Raw genomic sequence first — 25,331 nt, forward strand, 5'->3', positions numbered from 1 at the left:
TTTTGTTTTTTTTTTTTGTGAATGCATTTCTTTTGCTTATATGCACATATTTTAATGGCTATAAATGTTGCCTAGAGCTACGCATATGCTATATTGATTGGCATTTCCTGGTTCGTTGCAGTCTTCACAGCCAGTGTTGAATCATGTGGCTGCGTCAATGAATTCCTTGAATGTTAAAGCAGCAAGTAAAAGGATGTGCTTCTTAAAAAAATACCGTAGTAAAATATGTTAAAACCATAAATAACAGGATGACTTAACCCAACCAAGGTATGCAGTTGAGACATTAGGTAAAAACATTGTATTTTTCTCAGATTAATTACTTGACTTTACCACTTTTATGGTTTGGTACAGAATTAAATGTATAAAGTAATGTTAAAAATATTTATTTATTAACGTTTTTAGAAAAAATCATACATATAAACACATTAATGTGTGACTTAAGTATTTATTAATGATCTGCGCAGCAAACTGAGTCATGCTACTTAAATTCTATAAGCAATTGACGTATGCAAAGTCGTATCTAAATGAAAAAAAAACAAAAGTAATCAGTAACATCTTCCAAAACTATTAATATTATTAATAGCTACATACTGCTCTACGTATACAGATTGATACTTCTTTGAAGCCTTTCAATAATTCAATTATGACATCACTAATTTAATTTTAAAGTTAACGAATAAAGAAGAAGTCTTATTAATTCACAGCGAATTAACATACGAGCACACGGAATTTCCGTACATTTTGTAATGAAAATTAAAAAAAAATTCATTTTTTTTATAAATTCGTGTACATTCTAGTATGTCTGTATGTAATTAAATAATGAAATTAAAACAAATAAGTAAATAAGTTCGAATCAAAAAACCAACACACGCTTTGCTCTGGAATCCACCAAAAAAACCACAAAACACCTTAGAACTAATTGGAATCGTTCGAGTGGTTCGATTCGAAATTTGTATGGAGCACGAGAAACCCGCAAACAAATCGCAGCAAATTACAGAATCATGAGTAATCATATTAATGAGCTTTAATTGAATAAAAAATTATTGGAGAAAAAAACTAAAATAAACATTATCGTATCTATTGGAGTAGAGTTAGTTCTTTTGGGAATACGTGGAGTAGTAAAGTGCTCAAAATACGGATTGAAAAATATCTAAAAAAAATAAGTCACAAATTTTGAGTAAATCATTCTTTTGTAATGAATGGAATTGTTTACTGAGTTTCTGAATAATATATACAATTGAATAGTTGAGAATTGCCAATCATTGAATCATACAAATAGCGAAAATGTAAGGCTTCAAATCAAGCATTTTCTCTTCTAGGTCAAAGTATATAGAAGTATAATCATTCAATTAGAGAAACGTATTTTTACTTCATTTAGCAAATAACCCGGGTAAGTGGTAGATACAATAAATTTAAATAGCTCAGATTATCTTTTCAATTGATACATATTAAAAATTTTAGAATACAGTATAAGACACATACTCATCTTTAATCTGGAGTCTTAATGCAAGATATTGTAAGGTTTTATTATTTATATTATTAAATAATAGGCTATGAATGCACCTCGACCTAAAAGAGCTATTGTGAGCCTAAAAGCGCAAATCTAGACAATTCTAGACTATTTATAAATCTTTTTTGATACTGATATTTATTATTAATACTAATATACCTATATTTATTTCACTTCGAAGACTCTCTATTGGAATATCACAATAGCGCTCATATATATAGTGTCATTATACCTACTTATAATAAATAATAGTTAATAAATTCAAAACGATATATAGTGAAATATATCGTTTACTATGTATATATATACATAGTAAAAATTTATAGAGTACAGTGTAAAACAACTACTCATCTTAACTCTGACAACTTAATGTAAGAGATATTAGGTTTTATTTATATTGATATAACTTGAGAGTCTCTTCGGAGACTCTCTATTGGAATATGACAATAGCTCTCATAGATCACAATGTGCCATTGTACCAACTAATAACAAGTAATGGTTAATCAGTTCAAAAGGTATTATTGGCTAAGTGACAGTGGCAATTTCGATTAGGTTAAGTTAGTTGGTGTAGTAGTTTAATGTATTAAAGCTCCCCTGAGTATAAGTATTAGCACATTGTGATATTACGGAATATGAATATATTACTATAATAATAAAAATATTTTTGGATATTTTACAAATTATAGAAAAGTGAAAAGCAAAAACTCTATTCAAATGGTTTAGAATACTTACTTTATTTCTATAGTATGAAGATTGTATATAGTCTTCGTTAATAAATTATAAATTATGCATTTACTAAGAATTTAATATTTGTTAAAATAAAAAGGCTTAGTTATTATTAAAATCTAAATATAGGTTAGTTATATTTTAATTACTATTATCTTCACTAGTAAATCATAATAAGATATTGCCAATCAGATTTTTAATGTAAAAAATGTTTTAGAAACCTTTTGGAAAATTAAATTGTTTCTCAAAATCAACTTAAGAGATCTCTATAGAGCGAAGATTTTAATCATTTGCTTATTTCTTTTAAAATAGAAAAAACGTTTTACAAAATATTCATAACCTTGCTAATATAATCATATTCGATTGGAAATCAGTAACAGTGACTTTAATTGTCCATACATTATCCATATTCTATAGAACGAAGACGTTGCTATTCTTTTAAATAAAAAATAGAAATATGTTCTACGTAAGTTTCATTATCTTAGTAATATAAACAAATTCATAATAGGAAGTCTATTTACAGTAGTCACTAACAGAGACTACTAGAAGCATATATTTCAAATTAGACATACTATGAAAACAGTAATGACGATTGGAAAGAAGAAACTAATTTACGATTTAATTGCTCTGTAGACACTATCTCAAAACTGATCATTTATCCTTATATTATTTAAACTATAATTTGGACTCTGGGAAAACGAAGTATGTGGTTCTCTGATAACATAAACATTAGCAACCCTGAGCCTTTGCTCTTTTGTATATGCATATAAACTAATTTTGATAATTTTTCATGTTATTTTAAATTAATTTTTCAATTGCTTTAATTTGAAGTGATTTTAAAATAAATGTAAATAACAGTGATTTCTGCCTTAAGACAGAATTACTTTAACTTTGGTTGAATAGTTGAATTTTTCTCAAAGTTTTTTAAAATACTTCATTAACAAAAACTCAACTAAATTCACACTCTTTCATTGCAATTTGCACTTTCAAGAACTATTTCTGTGATTTGAAGTTTTCAGAAAGCCAATACTTCAGCCAACTTAATCAAGTCAACTTAAAACGAAAACTTTCAGTTTATGGCTTAAGACCTCAAATAATACTCGTAGTAAGAAAATTTACTTTCAGATCACGTCAACATTTACCACTTGAGTAACTGTATTTGGCAGTTTGCTTGGTGGCCAGGTTTAGAACTTAATGCCAAAAATTTTATGTGTTCTATTTTTGCTTTCAAACAAAAATCAAGTTCAAAATCAATGAAAAAAGTAAAAAAAATACGAGAAAAATATATATAACATTAAGTTTCATGTGCCCAAATTTAAAATCAGCTGCTCCAAAACACAGGCACTAATTTGGTATCTGAAAGTACATCACGTAAACTGAAACCAGTAAGAACATTTGCCACAAAATGTTAACCAATTTTAAGAAAATGACGTTATAGTCAATTTTTACGAGTTTTGTTCACTTCATCTCAAGTCTTTTTTTCATTTGTTTTTGGTACTGAAACGTATGAGTAATCTTCACACAAGTGCTACATTGATTGATGAGATAACATGAAATTCCTGGTGCTGTATCTGTCGTTTGGATATGCGAGTGTCTTTTACTTAAATTCACTTCTTCCAGGCAACCCTTTGGAACAACAATCCAAATTGTCTTGTTAACTAACTGAAGTGCAGTTAGTTGACTTGTGTTTGTTGGACATGTGAAAAGCATGTTCCCAATTAAGCCCAAAGGCGTGTGGCATACGTTATTAATATATATCAAATTACGAAATTTGTCAAAATTAGTTTCAACCTTCCTTGTGAGACAGTGTCGTAGCTGAAGAGTTCTGGAGTGTGGACGTAATGAATACACTTCAAAAAATTTATGTATATTGATTTGAATGTTTCGTGATTTAACAAATATTTTTAGTAAATATTTATAAATTTTTTATTTCATTAACTTTACTGTATGTTAACTTAAGGTACTGTTATATATTCGAACCCCTCACTTCGTACTCTCAGCCTCTGCTATATAAACGCTTAACATGTTTCTTAAACTGTTTAGTATGCAAAGACAGCACAAAGCTATAATTTCTGCCATGTTCTCACATGGGCACAATTTTTTGGCCATAACAAGTTCAATTGCCTTAAGTGGCTGTTATGCTTATTAACATTGTTGCACTCATAAATTATTATTGTAAGAATATGTAAAAGAAATAATATTAAAAATATTAATATTTTAAATTTTAAAAAATGTGCTACATGCTTATATATCTTGCTTTCATACATAATATGAAACGGAGGCACTCTTATATATCAGAGTTTGTTTTGTGCCCTTCAAAGGTGTTTATTATAACACATAAGACAATATTCATATTAATAGAAATAAGATTTTATTTGTAGTCTTTTTGTATTTGTAGTCTTTTTGTTTTTGAATCCACTAAGGAAAACTAAAACTTATAATTGAAACATTTCTATAAGTTGTTCACTTAAATCTTAATCAGTAAAAATATTAATAACATAATTGTTATGGAATATATCTAGTTTGTAAAGACTTTAGAACTATGCTATAAGAGTTATTCTATAAATCAATCTATAAATCACTTTCTGTGATCTGTCTGTGATTACAGATGAAGCGGGTCCAATGTATTGGAAACCGTTTCTTCGCTGGGTTAGCAGACTTAAAGAAAGTACATTTATGGGATCTCGTTAATTTCATTTAAAAACTCAAAGGGCTTAACAAATAACACTATAAGCCATATTGGAAATAACACTTTGTACATAAAATATTTTAACTCCCAATTAATATGAAACCATCTTTTACTTTATTTTATTTAGAATTTAAAATTAATTTCCAACATTTAGTTATATATATAAATATATATTGTTAAGTCCCAGCAATATCGTACTTAAAGAAATAAGCAAACGACTGTAGGTGAGAAACTAAGCATTTACTCATGCGTTGTGTGCCCTATACCCGATTGAAAGAACTGATACGAATACTTCATAATGTGTCTTAGTTTCTAAATATCTAAGTTTGTCCTATCTCTCATTGGTTTGAAAGGACTGATATAAATTCAACATAATATGTCTTAAAATCTAAACATTTAAGTTTTTCTTTTTTTCATTGGAAGTGCTAATAAAGCATGATTACAGTGCGTTTATTTCTTAAGACAGCCCGTTCTTTAGTTGGAAAGACGGTCAAAGCATAATTGCAATGCTTTACTTCTTAATGCTTTACTTCTTTTTTTCGTTAAAAAAGACTATCAAAGTACCATCACCATTCCTTCTCAATGGTAGAGCTACCAAAGTATTATAATGATGCGAGTACTTTTAAGACTTCAATTAATCATTTTTCTTACTAAAAGAGCTGTCAAAGCATCAACATTATGTATTTACTTCCCTAGACCTTAATATATTTTTTCTCTTATTGGTAGTTTAACAAAGCATTATCATAATGTGCTAACATCTAAAGACCTAAGTGAGTCCTTTTTCTCATTGGAAGAATTACTACATCTATTAATTATTGTTTACACAGTATATAAATAATATTAACATTTTATTGACCACGAACAAGAAAATTATTACAGAAAAACGAAATTTAAATTGGAAAATAATAATATTTAATAATAATATTTAATTCATTTTTAAATATTTAAAATTTGTCAACCATATATTCTGTCACTTTTAGTCAACGCTCAATATGGGTTTGTGCAGCTACCTGACCTTTCAAATAATTTGATTTTTATCTTACTAAGGCAAGGTTTAATGTCACTCTCTGCGCAATCCAATCATTTTTATGCACATAAAGGTGTATTTAATTATTGCCATATAAAGTCTTTAACTTAAATATCTTTTATTGATTTCAATAAAACCTTGATTAATTGATTTATTAGTTTTGATAAAAATATCTCAAGATTTTATTGCTTATTTAAAAACACTTCAATTACTCTAATTACTTGCACTTTATGTATAACGTATAACGATTTTTTAAAAATAATTAAATTAAAATTAATTAAAATTTAATTATATGAATCATTTCCTTATTTGAATGTTATTTAGAAATTAAAAAATCATAAATCAGTGTGTACTATATAATTTAGCATGACTGCGAATTTCATAATTTGAATTTCATAAAACAATAGTTCTTTTTAATGTAATCAAAATTTTCAACACCTTAAATTAAAATTTAATTCAAAATATATCTTAAGAGTATCTAAAGAGGTACTGTGTTGATTTAAACTTACAATAATAGTATATATAATTCTTCTTTATTACAATAAATTATTGTGTTGATGCGTACAATATTAAGTGTCTAATATCACAAAAAAATAGAATGAAAAGAATTTTAAGTAATTATTTTTTAAATTTTTTTTTAAGTGATGAATATGAAATCATCGCAACTGAAGTACGTCGTACGCTTCATCAACAAGATAATCATCTAAATTAATTCAATAGTTTTTATATAGGTAAACTTCAAAAGAAACATCATTATGAAATATATTTTTATTTGAATATAAATACTGCATTAAATTAACAAATTCAAGTTTTCAATTAATTAATTCGGGACAGACTCTAAATACTTTATTCTGCTTTGAAAAACAATCAAAAAATAACTCCAATTATCCTGTTTCAAAAATTTTTATCCTTTACTGGAACGTGTAAATTGCTTAAGTTATTATTAAGTCTTTCCTTTCTGATACTTTTCTTAAGTTTGTTCGTCAACTTATAATAGAACAAAGTAGAAGAGAGTGAACTATGTTAGCTTTACTTATATTCTTTCAGGTATTCCATTTATAACTATCTTTAACTACTTTACTTGATGTCATCAACTGCATAAACCACACATTCAGTGCATATAGTACATTTATCCCACTTAGATGAGTTAACTAGACTCCCGGATCTAAAAACTCAACCTTGATGGTTTCAAAATAAAACTTGCGGATTACGTTATCAACTCATGCAGTTTATTTTCTACAATTTAAACTTTAAAGTTTAAGCATTCAACCCCTTTCTTATATATTACGGATTATTAACTTCAGTGGAATTAAAAACCTCAACCTCAAAGTTTAAAAATATTGATTTAAACCTTAAAAAATGTTGCAGGGTTCAGAATTTAAACTAAAATTTTCGACCGTGTACATATGTAATATCAGATTATCTATAAGAATAGGATATAAAAATAGATATTTATGCTGCTTCAATGCTTAATAAATAACTGAATTATATATTCAGCTGAAAGAATTAAACAATTGAGAAATAAATAGATTTTTAATAGATTACAAATTTATATTTATAATATATTCATTAAGTTTTTTTGTTCCATTCCCATATATTATATTAATTGCATTTATAAAAAACTAAATAGCATGCAGTGTTCTAAGATGGATCTACCTAATATGGCCAACCTTGTACATATATTATTAATTTCGATTAGTTTCTTAAAAATTTTATTGCGACAAATTTGTTTCTTTTAAATTTAATTAAAACTAGTTTTCTCAAAAATTTCATTCTTATAACATTTTAAATATATTAATTAATAATAACTAAATTCGTCTATATTTCGAAGTTTTACTTAGGAGCAATTTTTATTTTAATAAATTAAGAATATTTTATTTCTAACTTTTCTTAACTAATTTCTTAAAAGCGCAGACAGTATATAACTATAGTAAAAAACCTTTTAAAATTTTTTAAAATTTTCCTTAGTTTATTTTTCTTCCAGCACAAGCCATTAAATAAATAGTCAATCCATTACCAGAAAGGTTACTGAACTTATCTACCGCTACTTAATATCAGTTACTCGCATTAATTAAAATTGCTTACTTCATAAAAGATAAAGCATGAGACTAATATACATATACTCGTACCTTATTTACGATATCAAACTTCTTGAAGATATGCCAAACTCATGCACTTTACTTACAGCTTACATGCCAAGTGCAGCAGATATTCGTATCTGTATCTGTACATACCAAGTATCTGGGATGAATAGAAATTATTGTGCCAAATTAATATCACATAATTTTTATAATTTACTAACGATTAACTTAAGGCATTTTTAGTAACAAATTCAACAAATCCGACATTAGCAGCTCATATCAAAACAAAGAGCTGAGCTGAGCTGAGCTGGGCAGATATAAGTCACTTCAGTATTTCCCCTGAGAAGAAGTTTAGCTAAGCGAGTTGAATGCAGTTTGTTTGCTTAGAAGTTGTAAATGTGCATCTGAAAGTATAAAAAAAACATATGGTATAAATAGTTTCGCTAATAATGTAGCAGATAAATAGAAGAAGACGAATTGCACAAATTGCATGCAATTCTGCTCTCCTGCTGTGTTGCACACTCGCTGTTGTTGCCTAATGACGAATAGTTAAATGCGGACAGCGACATGCCAGGCAGCAACAAGTTGGCTTTGTACAAACAAACTTTTAGTTGTTGTTTAAACAGCGTTTTGAAGTTTATTGCAAACGACAATAATGACAACAACGGCAAATAACAGCAGCAACGGCAGCAATGTCAGTGTCAGCAATTGCATTAACATGCAACAGGCATTAGCAATTGCAACTGAAAATGTGCAACTGCTGCTGCATTTGTTGTGTTGTTTGCTTCCGAGACTGAGCTTGTGTCTGAGACACAAGCAATGCCGCTGCGGGCATTGCAAATAGTAACAGCAAATTGCAGCTGTCGTTAATGAGCAATTGACATGACTACGACAATTGCCGTAATGATTGTAAGCGCAGTTTAGATTGCATCCAAGCAATTCTTTTATCAGCTACAATTTTTAAGCTATTGCACGCAATATTTTGCTTATTTCGATTTATCGTTTTTTTTTATTTGTATTTACCATTCCACCTCTTGGCAATACTTTTTAATTCTTGGTTTCTTTTACAAATAGAAAATTTTTCCAAAAGTGGCACTTGTTCTAATGAACTTGGCTTGACTTGTGTGTGGCTTAATGTGACCAGTCGGTTATTGATAATTGTACAGATACTTTTCTCAGGCACTTGCATCTTGTCTCTATGAGGCTGTTGAAGTTGCTGTAGCAATTATGTGGTTTGGCTAAGTGGCAAATAATTTTTATTATTTAGGTTATGACCGAAAAATCGATTTCTATGGCATGAATGCATGCCTAAATGTGGTAAAAATCATTGTTGATAAATCTGCACGATTCTGTTGATGGAATGTTTTGTCAGTAATTGATTGATCCACTGAGACTTAAACTTTTTCTAAATGAAAACGTGCGCTAAGCGAATTAAGATGCGTGTAGTCAACAGGATTAATTTTATTTTCTGTAATACTTTCTTTTAAACTAACACGCAAAGAAAAAAGTAAACTTTTATATTCTTATGATTATTATATAGAATGCGTTCTTAATAAGATTAAACATTTTTATTCAATTAAAATTTAAACTGATTATTACAAACAAAAATAGTATTAAAATTAATATTTTTCTTTAAGCTTTTTATTACTTATAACCTCAAAACTCTTTCTAAGCTTTAGTTTCTCCTGCTATCTTCCATATTCTTTGCAGGTCATTTTCTATGTTCTTAATCTTAATAGTATAATTCTTTGTGAGCTTTAGTTTCTCTTAGTATCTTCCTACAAATAAAACGGTTAGTAGACAATAAACGATAAATATTCACATCCATATTTTTTGCAGGTCATTTTCTATATTCTGTTTTTTTCTTCTTTATGTACATCTCTAATAGTTTTTTAGGGATTCACTTACTTCATGACCTATGTACATACGTTAGGTTAGTTTAGGTTACTGGGGCCTTCAAAAAACGCACTTAGACCATGAGGTCCATTGTGATAATCTTAAGAATTTGATACCTCTCACTATAATCTTGCAGTACTGACTACAAAGCCATTGACACGAGCTAGGGATATAGAATTTAGCTTAGTGAATTACAAAAGTGCGACTCTAAGTAGGAGAGTCTCTGTTTTGCTAAAGCAGGACACTGCGACAGAAGGAGTATTGGTGATTCCTCTTCGTCATCCTCCATGCAATATCTACAGTGTAAGGAGTTCCTGATATTGAGCCTCGCCTGTGTACATAACCAAATCATAGAATATGCGGTGTCTTCACCATTAGAATTAGAATTTGCATTAGAAATTAGGTATGTTTCTAGACAACACAGTCAGCACCTTGTCTATATTGTTAACAGCATTCTTAAGGTTTGTTGCTCATCTTTTTTTGTTAATTATGTACTTTTCTAATATCATTTTCGATATTTTCGATGTTTTATGCTCTACTACCAAGATCTTATCATCGAATATTTTACGACATTATCTGTTTAACAATATTTTTGTTTTAAATCAGTTTTTCTCGTACATATCTCTCGTATTTTGTATTTTGCTTCTGATTGATTGATTGTTTATTGTTAAGATTCATATACTTACTTTATAAATATACGTAATATTTATGTTTCCTTAAGTGATTTTCATAGCTATTCACACCATTTTCCACACATCTTTGCATATTTAATTCCTATCATTAAATTCTCAGCATAATTTAAAATCATTTTTAAACTGATAATGCCACTTAATATCAATTTCGCATTTTATACGAGAAGTATGTAGAAATTTGTAAAACATATACTTAAGCCTCTCAAGAATGTTTGTAAGTTACACACCATTATATTACTGAATCTGTAACTGGCATTCCAATAAAAAATATTCCCACTATTTGGTATGGCAGGCACACCATCACAGGTACTCCATATTAATGCAGAATGAAACCCTATCAGTTGCAAGTAGAATTAAGCAGATACTTGCAATGACTGGCATGCAAGCACGCAACTCAAAAATATTAAGTACAAATAGCATTAATGCCGCACTGCCACCTTCAATGCAACGCAGTGCAACGCAGTGCAATGATGATGATGGCATGATGAGAAATGGAAAATGAAAAATGAAAAATGTGAAAAAAGTTATTGTATGATGCCAAAGGGGCATTGTTCGTCCTAACGATACAGAAGAACCATCCAATAATAACAAAACAAGCATTTGTCTGCAGGATCTGCTCGCAGAGCTCAAGAACAGCTTAACAAACGTGCCATTGTGCATAATTGTGCGAACTAAGCGCACAACAATGCGTTGTCGTTGTCGTTGTCGTTGTCGATGTCGGTGTCGTCGCTGTGTTGTGTTGCCACAATCAATTCACGTAGTTGCAATATATATACGCTAAGTGCTACTAGTTGCAACAACTTAAAAAAATCTCTATATACAATATACAATATATAATAACTTCTTTTCTGTGTACTCATAGTTCTTGTTTGTTCTTCTTGGCCATGTTTGTAATTTTTCAACAAAACCGAAACACAAAACAACAAAGACGCACATGCGTACACGCCTGACTCGCTCTATTTTGACTAAATAGCGCATGCACCAGACATGGCGCATTTGTTGGCCCATACTGACTGGCTATCTACAGTACTATAGTACTAGGCAGGCCACCATGAATCTGCGACTTCGCAAATATTTACATTTAATACACACGCGGACGGACCCTAAAGCACGAGAAGCAGAAATATTACACAAAAAAAAAGATCGTTTAAAATGTTATTAACATAAAAAAGTATACCAAATCTTCTGGAACCTCTGGTCGAGAAGAAATCCAAATCCAAATAGTAAAAATTAAGCAATTGCTCATACGTTCATCATATAAATTCATATATATATTTATAGGAATGTGCTGCATAATAGATTAAAAAATGAGCAAAAGTTGTGCTTAGTTATGCCATTTGCCATTGTCAATTTTGATCCCAAAATAGAGGCTGTAAAGTGTATACTACACTTTCAGGGTTTGCGCTATGTTAAAGCACTTTTTCTTCCTTTTATGTTATCTGTTATATTAAGTTCTTGGTATGTGTCAGCATGCCATTTATTCGACTTAAAATATATTAGTCTTTTTCTTGGTTTTTCTTTTTATTTGGCAATTGTGTGGTTTAAGTATGCTGGGAAAATGAAAAATTTCTTAGATACGAGTAGTTTATTCGTGAAAAATTAAACTGTAATGAATATCGATTGGTTCTTACAATTAGTTACAGTTTTTGTTTAATTTAAGCACTTTTCATTAGTTTTAATTGAGAATGAAAGGTGTAAGATTAAGTTAAAGCTGGAACAAGAAATTTACTCCTTTCGATAATAAATAAATTACTTGAGCTTCGAATTAACAGAATAGAAAAAGTAACAGAATTTATACTCCACAATTTCTTACTATTCGTACTGTACATTTAACTTCATAAATTCTTACTTTGTTTAGTTTAGATTTCTTTCGACAAAGTTCAAGTAAGATAAATTAATTTCTTAATTCATATTAAGATTGATGCTATACTTATATATAGTTATAGTTATATATGCTATTATATATAGTTATTGATACTATACTTATAAGTTATACTTTTTGACTGATTTAAAACTTATTTGAATTAATGCTATATGCTATATGACAAACAAGGTTTTAGATATTTTAGAAGTAAGACTTTTAGTTACATATCTATAATCTCTTCATATCATTGATAAATTCAATACAACATAAATTAATTATGTTCTTATATCATATTAAGACTGATTTTGAGTTTTTTTAACTAATTTTAAAATTTATTTATATTGATGCTATGGCGAAGCTTCAGATATATCAGTACTAAGATTTTATAGTGACATAAATGGTTCCTTCACGTCAAACAGCACTTCACGGTTTGGTGTTAGTTTTAAAAATCTATTTAGTTGATAGTATTACAAGCGGTTACGATATTTAAGGATTACTACTTCATACTTAAGAACATAATAATGTTTAAAAATAGAGTACATAAAATTTAATTATGATGTGGTTACAACATTTACATGGTTGTATTTACATGTACATATAACTTAAAGGACAATTTTATTAGTTCGAGTGCTCTTTATAAAACAATTGATTCTAGTTTTATATTATTTAATAACGTTTCAAAAACATGTACAATAGTTTATAAATGTACCAATGCTTGTAACTCTTAATAATATTTTTTATAAATTTATGTTATTTAATGTTGTTCTGTTTATTTTTTTTTGGCTTTTTTCTACTCTTTTAGTGCTATTAGTTTAATTTTTAATGTTGTTAATTTTAATTTATATGGTATATTCATGCTTACTTGAGCACTGACTACTTGCGTTTGCGAAGCGAAAGACTTTATTCGATACGTGTATAATTAAGTTAGAAATTCATAACTAATGTGTCATTTTAAATATATATTATAGTTATTTTAGTAAATGATATTGATTTTTTATTAGCATAATTCTTTTCTGTGCAGATGAACTATAGATAGTTATTGCAATGAAATTTTTTCTAATTAGTATATTAGAATTAAAATTGAATCCATTAAAGTGGAAGGAAATTTGTTGAAAAATGAAATTTGTTCGTGTCGTAAAATTCAATTAATCTTTTCTACATCTTTTATAAAAATTGCATTTGTTTTAATATTTTTTATATTTATCTTAACACTTAAATTTTGAACCAAATTGAAATTGTCAGATCAGTACATTTACGGTCAGTTGTGCTAAATTTATTTTAATTAACTTTTTTGCATTTATGGCTTAATTTCTTTTATCGGCAATTCTAACTAGAATGTGAAAAAATAAAAAGAAAACACATTTTTATAAAATTTTTATGAGTTCAAGTATATCGTCGTCGTTGAAGCATAAAAGACATAGTCATACTCGTAGCATATTCACACCTGTATATCTGTATATTAATAATGTTGATAGCACGGTTTCTTTAAGTTTTTAGAATTTTTATTGCTCAAATTATTATTGCGTTTTTTTCTTCTTGTTTATTATTAATATTTCACCACAACATAAAAACACCAAATACGTGCTAATGTACTTAGTTTGACCCTAAACAGATGCAATCAGCACACAGCACATATTTCTCTAATGCATTTTCTCCACATTTCCAGAGTGTGCATCTTGCAGATCGTAGCTTATCTGAGTTGTAATTCGTTGATAGATCGAGAGATCAATCGTACATGGCGTATTAGTACGTTTCTAATTTGTTTATGTGGTTCTTCTTTACTTCTTTACTATTTTATTACTTTGTATTTTATTATTATTATTATTTTGCTTGGTTTCCTTTTATTTTATTTTTTTTTTATATTTTTTATTTTTTTTTTTTGTTAAACGCACATTGCTATTTTATCGATTAACGGTTCAAGTAAGAATTGCATTCTTTATATCGCGACTGCAATTGAAGATATTATTTTCTCGAAGCGAATTGCGCTTCTTTATATCTATGTGTCGGTCTCCCGCCAATATTGTTTGTGCCGTTTTTTGTAATAAATCTTGCACATGTGTCAGCCACCGTTCATCGCAATTATTTGGCATCTGCACTAAAATTAAAATCTTTTAGATGCTTTAAGTTTATTACGAATTGAAATTCTTTTCATTGCTTTTCAATTGCACACATTTAGAACTTCTTTTTTTTGTTTTTGCTCATAATATCTGTTGGATTCCACAGTAAAAGCTTCTTTGACCAAATCAAGGCGTAGCAACAACTGGTTAATACTAGAGCATTACATACCATGAAATAATCGTTTTATGTTCACTAATCAACGGTTTGATTTGTTGATTTTCCCACAAATAAACAAATAATCATGCACAATTAACTATTATATATCCATCGTTACATGTTACCATATAAATACCGTTTTTAAAGTTTTTTTTTCAGTTTGTTAGTATGTTAGTTTCCCTATCTCCGAAATTATGACACTGTCACATATCTCCAATACAGCACACTTAATTTTTTAATTTTCAAGGAAATTTATTATTAATGATTTATTTTATTTTATTTTAGTAATAGAAATGTTTTTACAAACATTGACTGCAAAATTTTTTTGCCAAACTATCTTCTTATTCTTCTTTATTTTAGTGCTGTTATATGCCTTTCTATTTATTTCAGTTTTAGCGCTGTTAGGTAACACTTTACGTTAGAGTGGCTCAACACATAAAAGCATACTTGGGCACAAATAACGGCCCGTTGTAATAAAAAGTGCTGTTTTGGCTGTTATTATTTTTATTTTACATTACATACTTTAATTTTTTTATTGCTGTTAGCAGGTACTTTGACTGCTGTTTATTTTTATATACTTATTTCTGCTAGTTAAACACTGACGGTGTGCATGACGGTAGTGACAGAGTAAATGATTTTTCAATTTGTAGTTTATAATGAGCACAATTTCAATGTTTAACTTAATTACTTTGCTAAATGATAATAAGGGTTATAATAAGGGATAATACTTTGTATCCAACGTCCTAAACTGTAACTATCGTTTTTTAACATAGTTTCTAATATTTATTTATCGAGAAGTTAAGAAAGTATTTAAGTTAAAAATTTGATATAATTTAAAAAGTGTCCATTTTCAAGAAAGTTAGAAAGAAATATTTTGCAATGACTGTAAACTGTTTCTTAAGCATTATTCTCATAAAATAGCAAAAAATATACTTTATATTCTTTTTGTATTCTTAAAAAAATACACACATAATAATAAAAAAATAAGCATCAACCTTAGGCACGCAAATACACGCTCATATATAAACATTTTAAGTGTCCTTAAAACAAATGCACCCCAATTATGGATCTACCAAATGCTAAGCCTGTAACAACCCGCTCATATATTATAACTATAATTTTATGTGTTCACGTGTTGCATCTCCTGGGAGTTTATTAAAGAAATATAAAGCAATAAAAACTTTTTACATTTTCTTGGTAACATCGAAATCGCTTACATGCATTACCTCGTCATAGGTAGACTTCACATAGAGCTCAATATACTTATATAGCAACACGTAATAAAATATTATACATATGACTACTAGCATATAATGTAGTGATATGGGCATTATGTCCCAAATTTGGGCGGGTAACTTATGGTTTGCGTTACAACTCTCATAAACTGATACAATCAACATTTGTAATTTATTTGTAATTTGAAGCAACAATAAGCTAAGTAGATATATGAGAAATACTTATTTTTTGACAAGTTTTATTAATGCAGTTGACAGTTAGTGAATGACACTGTAAATGAGACAAAATTCAACTTAATGAGAGATGATGGGTTTTATTTTTGTCATAAAGTTTAGTAAAGTGAGATTAAAGAAAAAAATTTGTTTCTAACATAATAATATCACTGTTTTATTGTAAGGAATTTGAAAAACTTTTTAATAAGGAAATATACAGTCTGTGTATATAGGCAAATCAAAGGAAACACGATAAAAAATATAAATCAAACATTTTAAAATCTTATTTGATTCACAATATTAGGCAAAGGACTCGTATTTTTAGATTTAAATAACATATTATAATATTAATATAAACAATAATCACTGTCGTTCATAAATATTAACTTTTAAAATTTTTAAATTCATTCAGTATTAGTAATCAATCTACAAATTTAATAAATAAACATGAGTTCATAAAACTATAGACTTAGCTTAAAGCTTCCAATATCATCTTCACATCAAAATTTATCTCATAATAGGTTAGGTTAGGTTGTACCATCCATTCTAGAAAACCTCTAAGACCCATTGATTTATGGTCTTAAATCTTGTTCCTAGAGTGTTTAACCGTTCTTGTGCAGAAAACAGCTGTCAAGCAATTTTTTTTCCTGTTTTCCACAATTACAGTAGAAATAAATAAATGAGAGATTCAATATTCTAGCAAATCATATTTTTGGAATCTGTGAGCTCTCTATTTCATAAGTTCGACCTTAACTACTCCTCAGAAATCTAAAAAATTTACTAACGGACTCTGAAAATGTTTGTGAGTATACTTCTATATGTGACTTTCTATGTGACTGAGTTATTTCATTATGGATCCATCTTTTGCATAAGCTTTAAACCCTTGTGTGCTTTTGTATTGAAACATTACTCTATTAAAATAGATGCTGTTAGTTTAATTATTATTATGTATTATAAACATATTTTCAACAAATACTATTATAGGTATGAATATACCCTCACATAAAGTAGATATAAAGTGAGCTCCCTAATAAACTTTGTACATACACTACACTTCAATGTACGAATATATCCCTTCGTTATTTATTTTTTGTTTATTTATTTTATTTAATTTTGCTATATATAAAAAAGTATACTTCCTGTACAATATTAAGTTCATATACGTATAAATAAACTAAATATATTTAATCTTTGTTTATGACTTTTTACTTATTTGTTGTTTATTTAAAGGCAAACTTAACTTCATCATTTGTGTCGTTTAGCTAACATAATCCTTGGTAATTTTTGTTTTTGACATAACAATTTCATGCTCATTTCCAACAAATAGTTTGATATTTATTTTTAATATTTGACCTCACTTAAGGCTTTCCTCATAATCTCGTACCAAGTTTTTCAATTTCATACACTTTTTGCATTTATTTGCACTGTTTGAATTCCCCCTAAACCATGAGCAAACACCAAAAAACCAAGGAACCAATTGTGTTAAATGCCTTTATTGACATACACAGCACAACGTACTCGATACAAGCTTCGATACAGCCGTTCTCCTGTCAAAGGTACCCTTAGAGCATTTTTCTTAAATTGCACATCTGTCAAATCAGCAAACAAGTGATTTCCGCAAACAATTGAAAAATTGATGATATTAAACAAAACAAAACAAAACAGAACCAAGAGCAGAAACGAAGACTGGATAAATTAGAAAGAACGGGAATGAGTACAAGATGGACCTAACTTTTGGTTGAGGGTGGTTTTACCGCTAACTGTCAACAGAAACGTCAACGTCATTGTACCGCCCCTGTTGCATTTGTTTAATTTTTCAAATTGTTTTGTCTTTCGTTGTAGATTAACTACAGCAAAAAATGCTTAATAAAAAAACTTCCTCTTCAATTGTACTGCCATGATTTTTTAATAAAGTTTTTAAAGCCTAAAAAACATATTGTTTTTTGTAAACGATTTTTTATGATATCATTAAGCACTAAGAGGTTTACTATGGGGTTTTGAAGTAGAAACATAACCGCAAGTGTTAATTTTAAATTATGTGGAAAAACAACTCAAGTGAGATAGGAGCTTTGATTTTATTACTTGTAATGATGGGAATTGAAAAATAACATTAAATTAATGAAAATTATAGCAGAAAGGTTTTAGTATAATCTATATTATCTAATGGGCGGTTTAAGGAAGTTAGTGAATATTTGTGAACAAATAGATTAATAAACTTCTGTTGATTAAGAACTTTATTAGCAATTCACATAAATATTATGTCAAAGAATATCATCTTATAGATCTATTCGGGTCACAGTGCTTTTTTGCATTAAAAAATTATCATTTAGTATTATTATAGGTAAGACAAGTTTAAACTAAAGTTTGGTGTGATATTTCAAAGTACATTGGTATTCTAGGTCATACAAGCCTCTCAAAATTATTATTACCGATAAAAAATCAATTTTGTCTCTTTTACTACAGTCTAGATTATTCTCTTCTTGTTGCTTTAGATTCCTACCAACACACAATATGAATAAAGATCAGATGGAAGTATTTCACCTCGAATATTTCTATCTCATTGAGATTTTAGTCTTAGCTGTGACTTTTTGTCAAAAAAACACCAGCAATCTTGGTTTAATAAATTTATATTATTCAGTTTTTTATGCTATAAAAAGATGGACAAAAACAAGAACTTAGGTTCACATTCGATTTTGAAAAAGAATATAATTCACTATACGAATGAAGATCAGATGAAATTCGGTTACCTCGAACAGTTCGATCTTTTTAAGTAGGTAGCATAGGTTTCGATTTCTTATGGAGTAATCATGTGAAAGTCTATGATTACTAAGAAAAAGTACTTGATTTGGAATATTGTACCATTTTTATTGCTATAGTAAAGTATCATTTAATTTTAAATTACTTTGCAATAAATAAAAATCTACTTTAAATTTAAGAAATTACGAATAATATTAGTACTTGCAAAATAATTATTATTTAAACAAATACATAAATCTAATTTATTTTATTTTTTTTTCTTACAGGACACAACAAAATGACAAGAAAACGTTCGAGTCCATTGGGGCTCGAAATATTAGCATCCATTACATTGGCGCTTGTATTTTTACCCTTGTTAACACAAGCTGGTAAGTACATTTTTATGTTATCATATATTAAATATATTAAGTTAATACCAACGCGCCTTACCTTGCACTTACTATAGTATAAATTGAAAAGACAAGAAACGTGCTACTACTATACTTTACTATTTCCCCCAATAGCATTGCGTGACTTATATGGGTATTTTATAACTATTAAAATGACAATAATTGTGGGTTTATTATAATTTAATACCAAATCTGAAAAAAAAGAAAACTTTCACTTAAAAACTCGCTTTTTATAAAGAATAATGGTGCTAGGAAAAAATTAGGCAATAAAAGCAACCACTCAGTAGAATTTTTGTACCATAACACGTACTACAGATTTTTTTATCACACTATTTTTTTCTGGTATTTACTGTAGTTTTAGTTGTATAACCTTTAACCTAAACTACGGTACAAAAATTGTGGGGGTGACTTCACACTTTATTTCCTAAACAAGCATAAATTCAATCCAGACTAGCCGACATATGTGAGGGTGTCAATGTTTGTTATTTTTATGTGTAAATTAAACAGTATAGACATTAGTGTTGACCTATGCAGGGGTTTCACATAATAAATAAAATAGCAGGAAAAAAATCTATCATCAACGGTAAAAATTTTGAAAACAAACCTACTTTCATACCCTAAATATATTCACTCACCCACATTTCAGGCCGTAAAAGCGAAAAATGTAAACACTTGGCTCAACAGTCATAGACATTCTCAAGATATTCAGACTCGGTTTCATTTACGTTAATGCATGAATTTACTGTATTTTGTTTTTTAAATATCATTGACCTAATGTGTACATTGGCACATATTTGAGTTCACAACACCCACATCAGAAATTTCACTACTTTTATTATTGCTAATTTTTACAATTCGTTTGGATTTTGCACATTATTTGTTGGAAATTTGTTACGATTTTCAAAACAACGCAGAGTGACAAATTACTCTCATCTGTTGGACTTTCCATGCACCAGCAGACGAACTATACCTTTGTGTCTATATGCGGACCATATCCGGGGTCAATAAGTGCAATTTCATTTAACGCATTATTTCCGAATTCGTTACGGGGGTAAATACAGTCATTCTCAATTATACGTTTTAATTCGTTTAAGCACCAAAAGTCCGCTGCCTTGCAGTATAAAAATCCATGACAGAACAAAAATATAAATAAATTTATGCACTGCAGCGAAAATGGAGAGTAATTGCAATGCAAGAAGTGAATTAAATAGCTTAGTAAAATGAAACAATAAAATTTGGTTGCTGCTGCCACATGGATTCGAATGGATTCCCTTTATTTTATTACAAAGTTTCCTAACCCACAGAAAATTCTCCATAGTTGCAACCATCTAACCAACCGTTAGCAATCAATGACTTATGGATATAAATTTTATTAAACATCAATAAATTAATACTACAAGTTTTATTACGACAATTCTGATTGATTTGGTTAATATATATGTTAAAGAAGAAATTTTAATGACGTGAAATTTCTTGTTCGAAGTTTTGATTAAACCTTATAATATTTTTTATTTAAAATTCCGAACATACTTTCTATGCATTGAGTGCTAGATGAAAGCAATCGACACGTTCTACAAAAAAACTATAAACCACGTTCAAAAAAGAAGGACATAGATTAATTTTATTAATAAACTTTAAAGCATTTTTAGGCTTAAGTTTTCAAACAAACTCTCTATAAAGTGAAAGTCAGATAAAAGCACACATCTCGTTTTAATAAAATTGCAGACTACGTTCAATGTAGATGTATGCTCATTAATCTGTACTTTGAGAGAGGACAATTAGCTAAATAATTTGAACAACCAAGTTATTTATCCCAATTCAGAACTCTTTAAACTCGAAATCTTAGCAGCATTTTTGTATTTACTTTTAAAGACTTCTCCCACATACCTTCAACTCCTTACCTCGTCTTGAGTATAAATATAGTCTACAACGAAACCGACGAAAGAAATTATATTTTGTACAATAAATTATGTTCAATTTATGTGTTCAGCCCTCAATTCAACTCAAATGTATTAAAACATAGTGAAGAATAAATTAATAAAAATTATCAACGGCAGCAATGGCTATGCCAACATAAAATAATAATTGGCGAATAAGTGTGCCGTTAGACTTTAAAACTTTTGTGGAAAACATCGGTATATAAACCTTATACAATATTAAGAAAGTGTATTGCCTTGGTAGTGAATTTTACACACCAACTTCAAATTAATAATATGGGCAAAAGATTTCCATATAAATAGAAAATTTTTGCTAGTAATATATATATAATTTATTATCGCTTTTAGCATAATATATTGTAATATAACTTCTTTTTAGTATCAAATTAATTACCTCAAATTCCTGTGATAAAAATATTAAAATGCACTTGACCGCAAAAGCAGATATCAAAATTTTTTCCTTTCTCTGCAGCGCTCATTGTGAGGATTTTTACAGACAGCACATATAGTATCTGTTCGGTATCTATCTTCTCCATTATTGATGCCATAAAAATATAACTGCATAAACCGCATTATTATTTTCAAGAAATACTAATCAATCGAACAATTCCTTCCGCATATCATTGATTATAATGAATTATCTGCCTACATTAAATCTATGGACACACAAAACGTATTAATTTTTAATTGATTTTTTTAATACTGTTAGTTACTATATTTTGCCCCAGTGCCAAGATTTTAGTTAAATGAAAAATAACTTTTTACTTCTTAGAAAATGTATCTATTAGAATGTATCTATTATTGCAGCTTTAATGCGCGTATACAATATTTTTCTCAAGGAAGTTATTTGCAATGGCAATTTTTAAGCTTTTATAGTTCTTGCGGCTTTATAATTTCAGTTTTGTTATTTTAATACCGCAACTATTAACTTCACGAGTATATAAATATATACACATAGTATATACTGTATACTGCATGTATATAGATTTTTATTTTTCTTAAGCCACACCAGCGCATACAAATTCATCGACTTTAAATTTAATATGTATTTTTGTTTTCAAATAAAATGCGAACTGCAACATTGCCATAAACATAATCATCACCAACATCTTCAGCTACCTCAGTACCTCAGATGCATTTAGGTTTTCGTTAGATAATTGATATCCCAGTGAATTTAACAAGACTTTAAATAAAATTCCTAACGGCTTCAAGTCAATTTCAGTCAATTTCAGTCAATTCAGTCAACTCAGTCAACTCAGTTTTTGACGTGTTAACTTTCACATATATGTAAATTAAATGCGAAGCATAACTTGTAAATAAAAATCGAACACAAACAATCTTCAGAAGAATAGAGAAAAAAGTTAAACATTAACTTAAAAGATACAAAATGTAATGTATTTTATGATTCTATGCTTTTTTATGTACTTTTTTTATATGTATTTAAAGAATTTCAATTTTACTGAAATATCGGTCAGACAGCAGCGCGAGTAACCAATACACCAAAGTGGCGTGTAGTCAAAATAGAGACGCTGCTGACTATGTCAATGTTTCGGACTTCAGAGCAATGTTTGTGATATGATAACTCCCTAAACCTTAACTTGTTGACCCATTTTAATTTTATGAGTTGCTTTACGAGTAACTGCATTCTTCTATATGTGCCTGTAGTGCACTATAGTGATGATGTTGGTGTTAGCATTGCTAAGTACATGTAACATACATACGAGTATTTATACGAATACCGTGTAAATCTAGAATTACAAGAAGATTTATATAAGAAGTGCATGTAGAAGAGGAAAATATGTACAAAATTCTTAGAAATTTCATTAACACAAATGTGTCTGTCTATAAACTACGAGATTCAATATTTGTTACCTTCGTCCGCCAGCCACTTTTATTGTTATTTAACTATAGTAGTGCCAAACATTAATATCAGAGTAAAGGAATCTTTTGTCACAACTAAGAAAAAATCTCAAAGTCAAACATTTTGTAAGCATGAATGAAATTCAAACGGTGTATGAATTTTTACGCGCCTTTCTTTAAAAAAATCTGAAAAAAAGATCCAACTTCTTTTACCATTTCCAACCAAGTGCAAATGTAACTAACAAATAACTTTTAAGTACGAGTAATAAGTACGAGTATTACGTAGGCTTCAAACACATACCTTTTTTTCTGTATATAGATTATGTATTACAGATACTAACAAGAAGGTAATAATAATCACAATTTGTGGTTTTAGTTAGCATAAGCATAGCTTATGTTTAGCTTAGTATTAGAGAACCCTCTTTATGAGTTAATATTTGTAATGACTTGCTAACGTAGTTATGACTGCAGTGCATGCCCATTTTTTTTGCAAATTAAGTTTATAAAGAGGTTTTTTCGAATAGTAGTGAACTACAACAACAAAAATTTTATTTTTTATATTATTTTAATTAATTGAATTTTTGGCTGCCCAAAATGCTGTTTCGAGTATTGCCAAACACCCATCATCAGTGATCTTGGAAATATTCTTGTATTTAATTATTCGTAAATAATTATTTTTTTTTAAGACTGCAAGTACTAGGACTCGAAAGAAATTAGTTTATACAAAACATAAAAATTTATTTAATAATTTATTTAAACACTAAGGCAACAATTAAAATATCCAATCCAAATAGAAAAACACAAAAGACTCTATATAGTAACTTTTTCTCTTACGTTTTAAGAATATTTAACTAAAAGAATATTAGCAAAAAGATTTAAAACTAAATATAACAACATATATTAGATAAAAATTTTTATTTTAAACAAAAATATAAATTAAATCACTACTTCATTTGAACATCATTAATGTGTCTGTCTCATCAGCACATCAATCTTCATAAAAAATATTTATTTAATAACAAAAAAAGATAACAAAATAACAACTCAAGCTGTGCATTAAACCAAAAATAAAAATGTTTAAATTAAATAATTTAAAATTAAAATGGCAAACAATTTAATTAGTCATACAAACTAATATAGTAAGTTAAATTATGGGAAAGTCCGTTTCGAAAAGAGAATATAAATAAAAATAATTTATTAAAAACTTCCAAAAACCAAAAGAAATTATGGCATATAAATAAAATATATAATAATAAAATAAACAATTTAAAACTAATTTGAAATTTTACACATAAAGCTTTTTGATATATAAAAATTTAAATTTAAGCACTTAAAAAAATTTTTTATTTGAAATACTATATATATATATATTGCAATCAAATTAAGAAATCGCGTCATACATAAATAACCGTAAGTCAAGTGTTCAAGCTCATGGGATTGATTCCCATGAAGTGCTCTACATATGTATAGAGCACTCAAGAATATATGGTATATAGTCATTAAACATTTCAATTAAAATGAATTTGTATATGTTATATTCCAATACATTGCATTATATAAATATATATAAATATATTTTATATATAGTTAATATATATTATATTAAATATAATATAAATATAATATGTAATATAATATAATATATATAATAATATATAAATATATATATTTATATATATATATGCACAAATATATATATGGATTGTAGTTTTTCATGAATTCACTTTTACTTGAAAAAATATTTTACTTACTTTAATAAAATTAACACAACATATCTTTACATTTAAAACTCACTTTCTGAGGATTTCAAGATCAATTGCAAGATTTCTCGTTCAAAAGCATCTTCGATTTTATTAAAATATGGGAATAGTCTTAAGCCCTTTGCGTTTCTTAAAGGAAGGGTAATGGGTAAGGAGGCTTCAATTTGTGCTTAGAGACTTCACAATAAAATATATTTCTTTGTAAGGATCTCAGTTAATTCCAATTTTCTATTCAATGCTAGCAAATCTCTTAAATTTTTTTAATTTTACACAATAACAAATTAACAAAATAGCAGATAACAAGTAGATTTTTAAGTACTCTTTAAGCAGACTTACTTTCTGGATTACCCCTTGACCCAATACCTTCGATGTTATGTTCAGAATTATTATAAGTCCTCTGAATTTTTTAAGCAAAAAGTTT

The 25,331-nt window shown here is 28.2% G+C and overlaps 1 protein-coding gene across 19 annotated transcripts in view; it reads left to right on the top strand.

Annotated features, from left to right (window-relative positions):
• Positions 1 to 25,331, top strand: part of LOC119683759 (titin) — a 109,006-nt gene that overhangs the window by 36,075 nt on the left and 47,600 nt on the right. For all 19 annotated transcript variants that reach the window (XM_038097619.1, XM_038097600.1, XM_038097603.1 and 16 more), the window contains exon 2: positions 19,231 to 19,332. In XM_038097619.1, coding sequence (XP_037953547.1) covers positions 19,242 to 19,332 — 91 coding nt within the window. In that variant the 5' untranslated portion in view covers positions 19,231 to 19,241. The remainder of the gene's footprint in view (positions 1 to 19,230; positions 19,333 to 25,331) is intronic.

This window comes from Teleopsis dalmanni, chromosome 2, assembly GCF_002237135.1.
Source record: "Teleopsis dalmanni isolate 2A chromosome 2, ASM223713v2, whole genome shotgun sequence".
Classification (NCBI taxonomy): domain Eukaryota; kingdom Metazoa; phylum Arthropoda; class Insecta; order Diptera; family Diopsidae; genus Teleopsis; species Teleopsis dalmanni.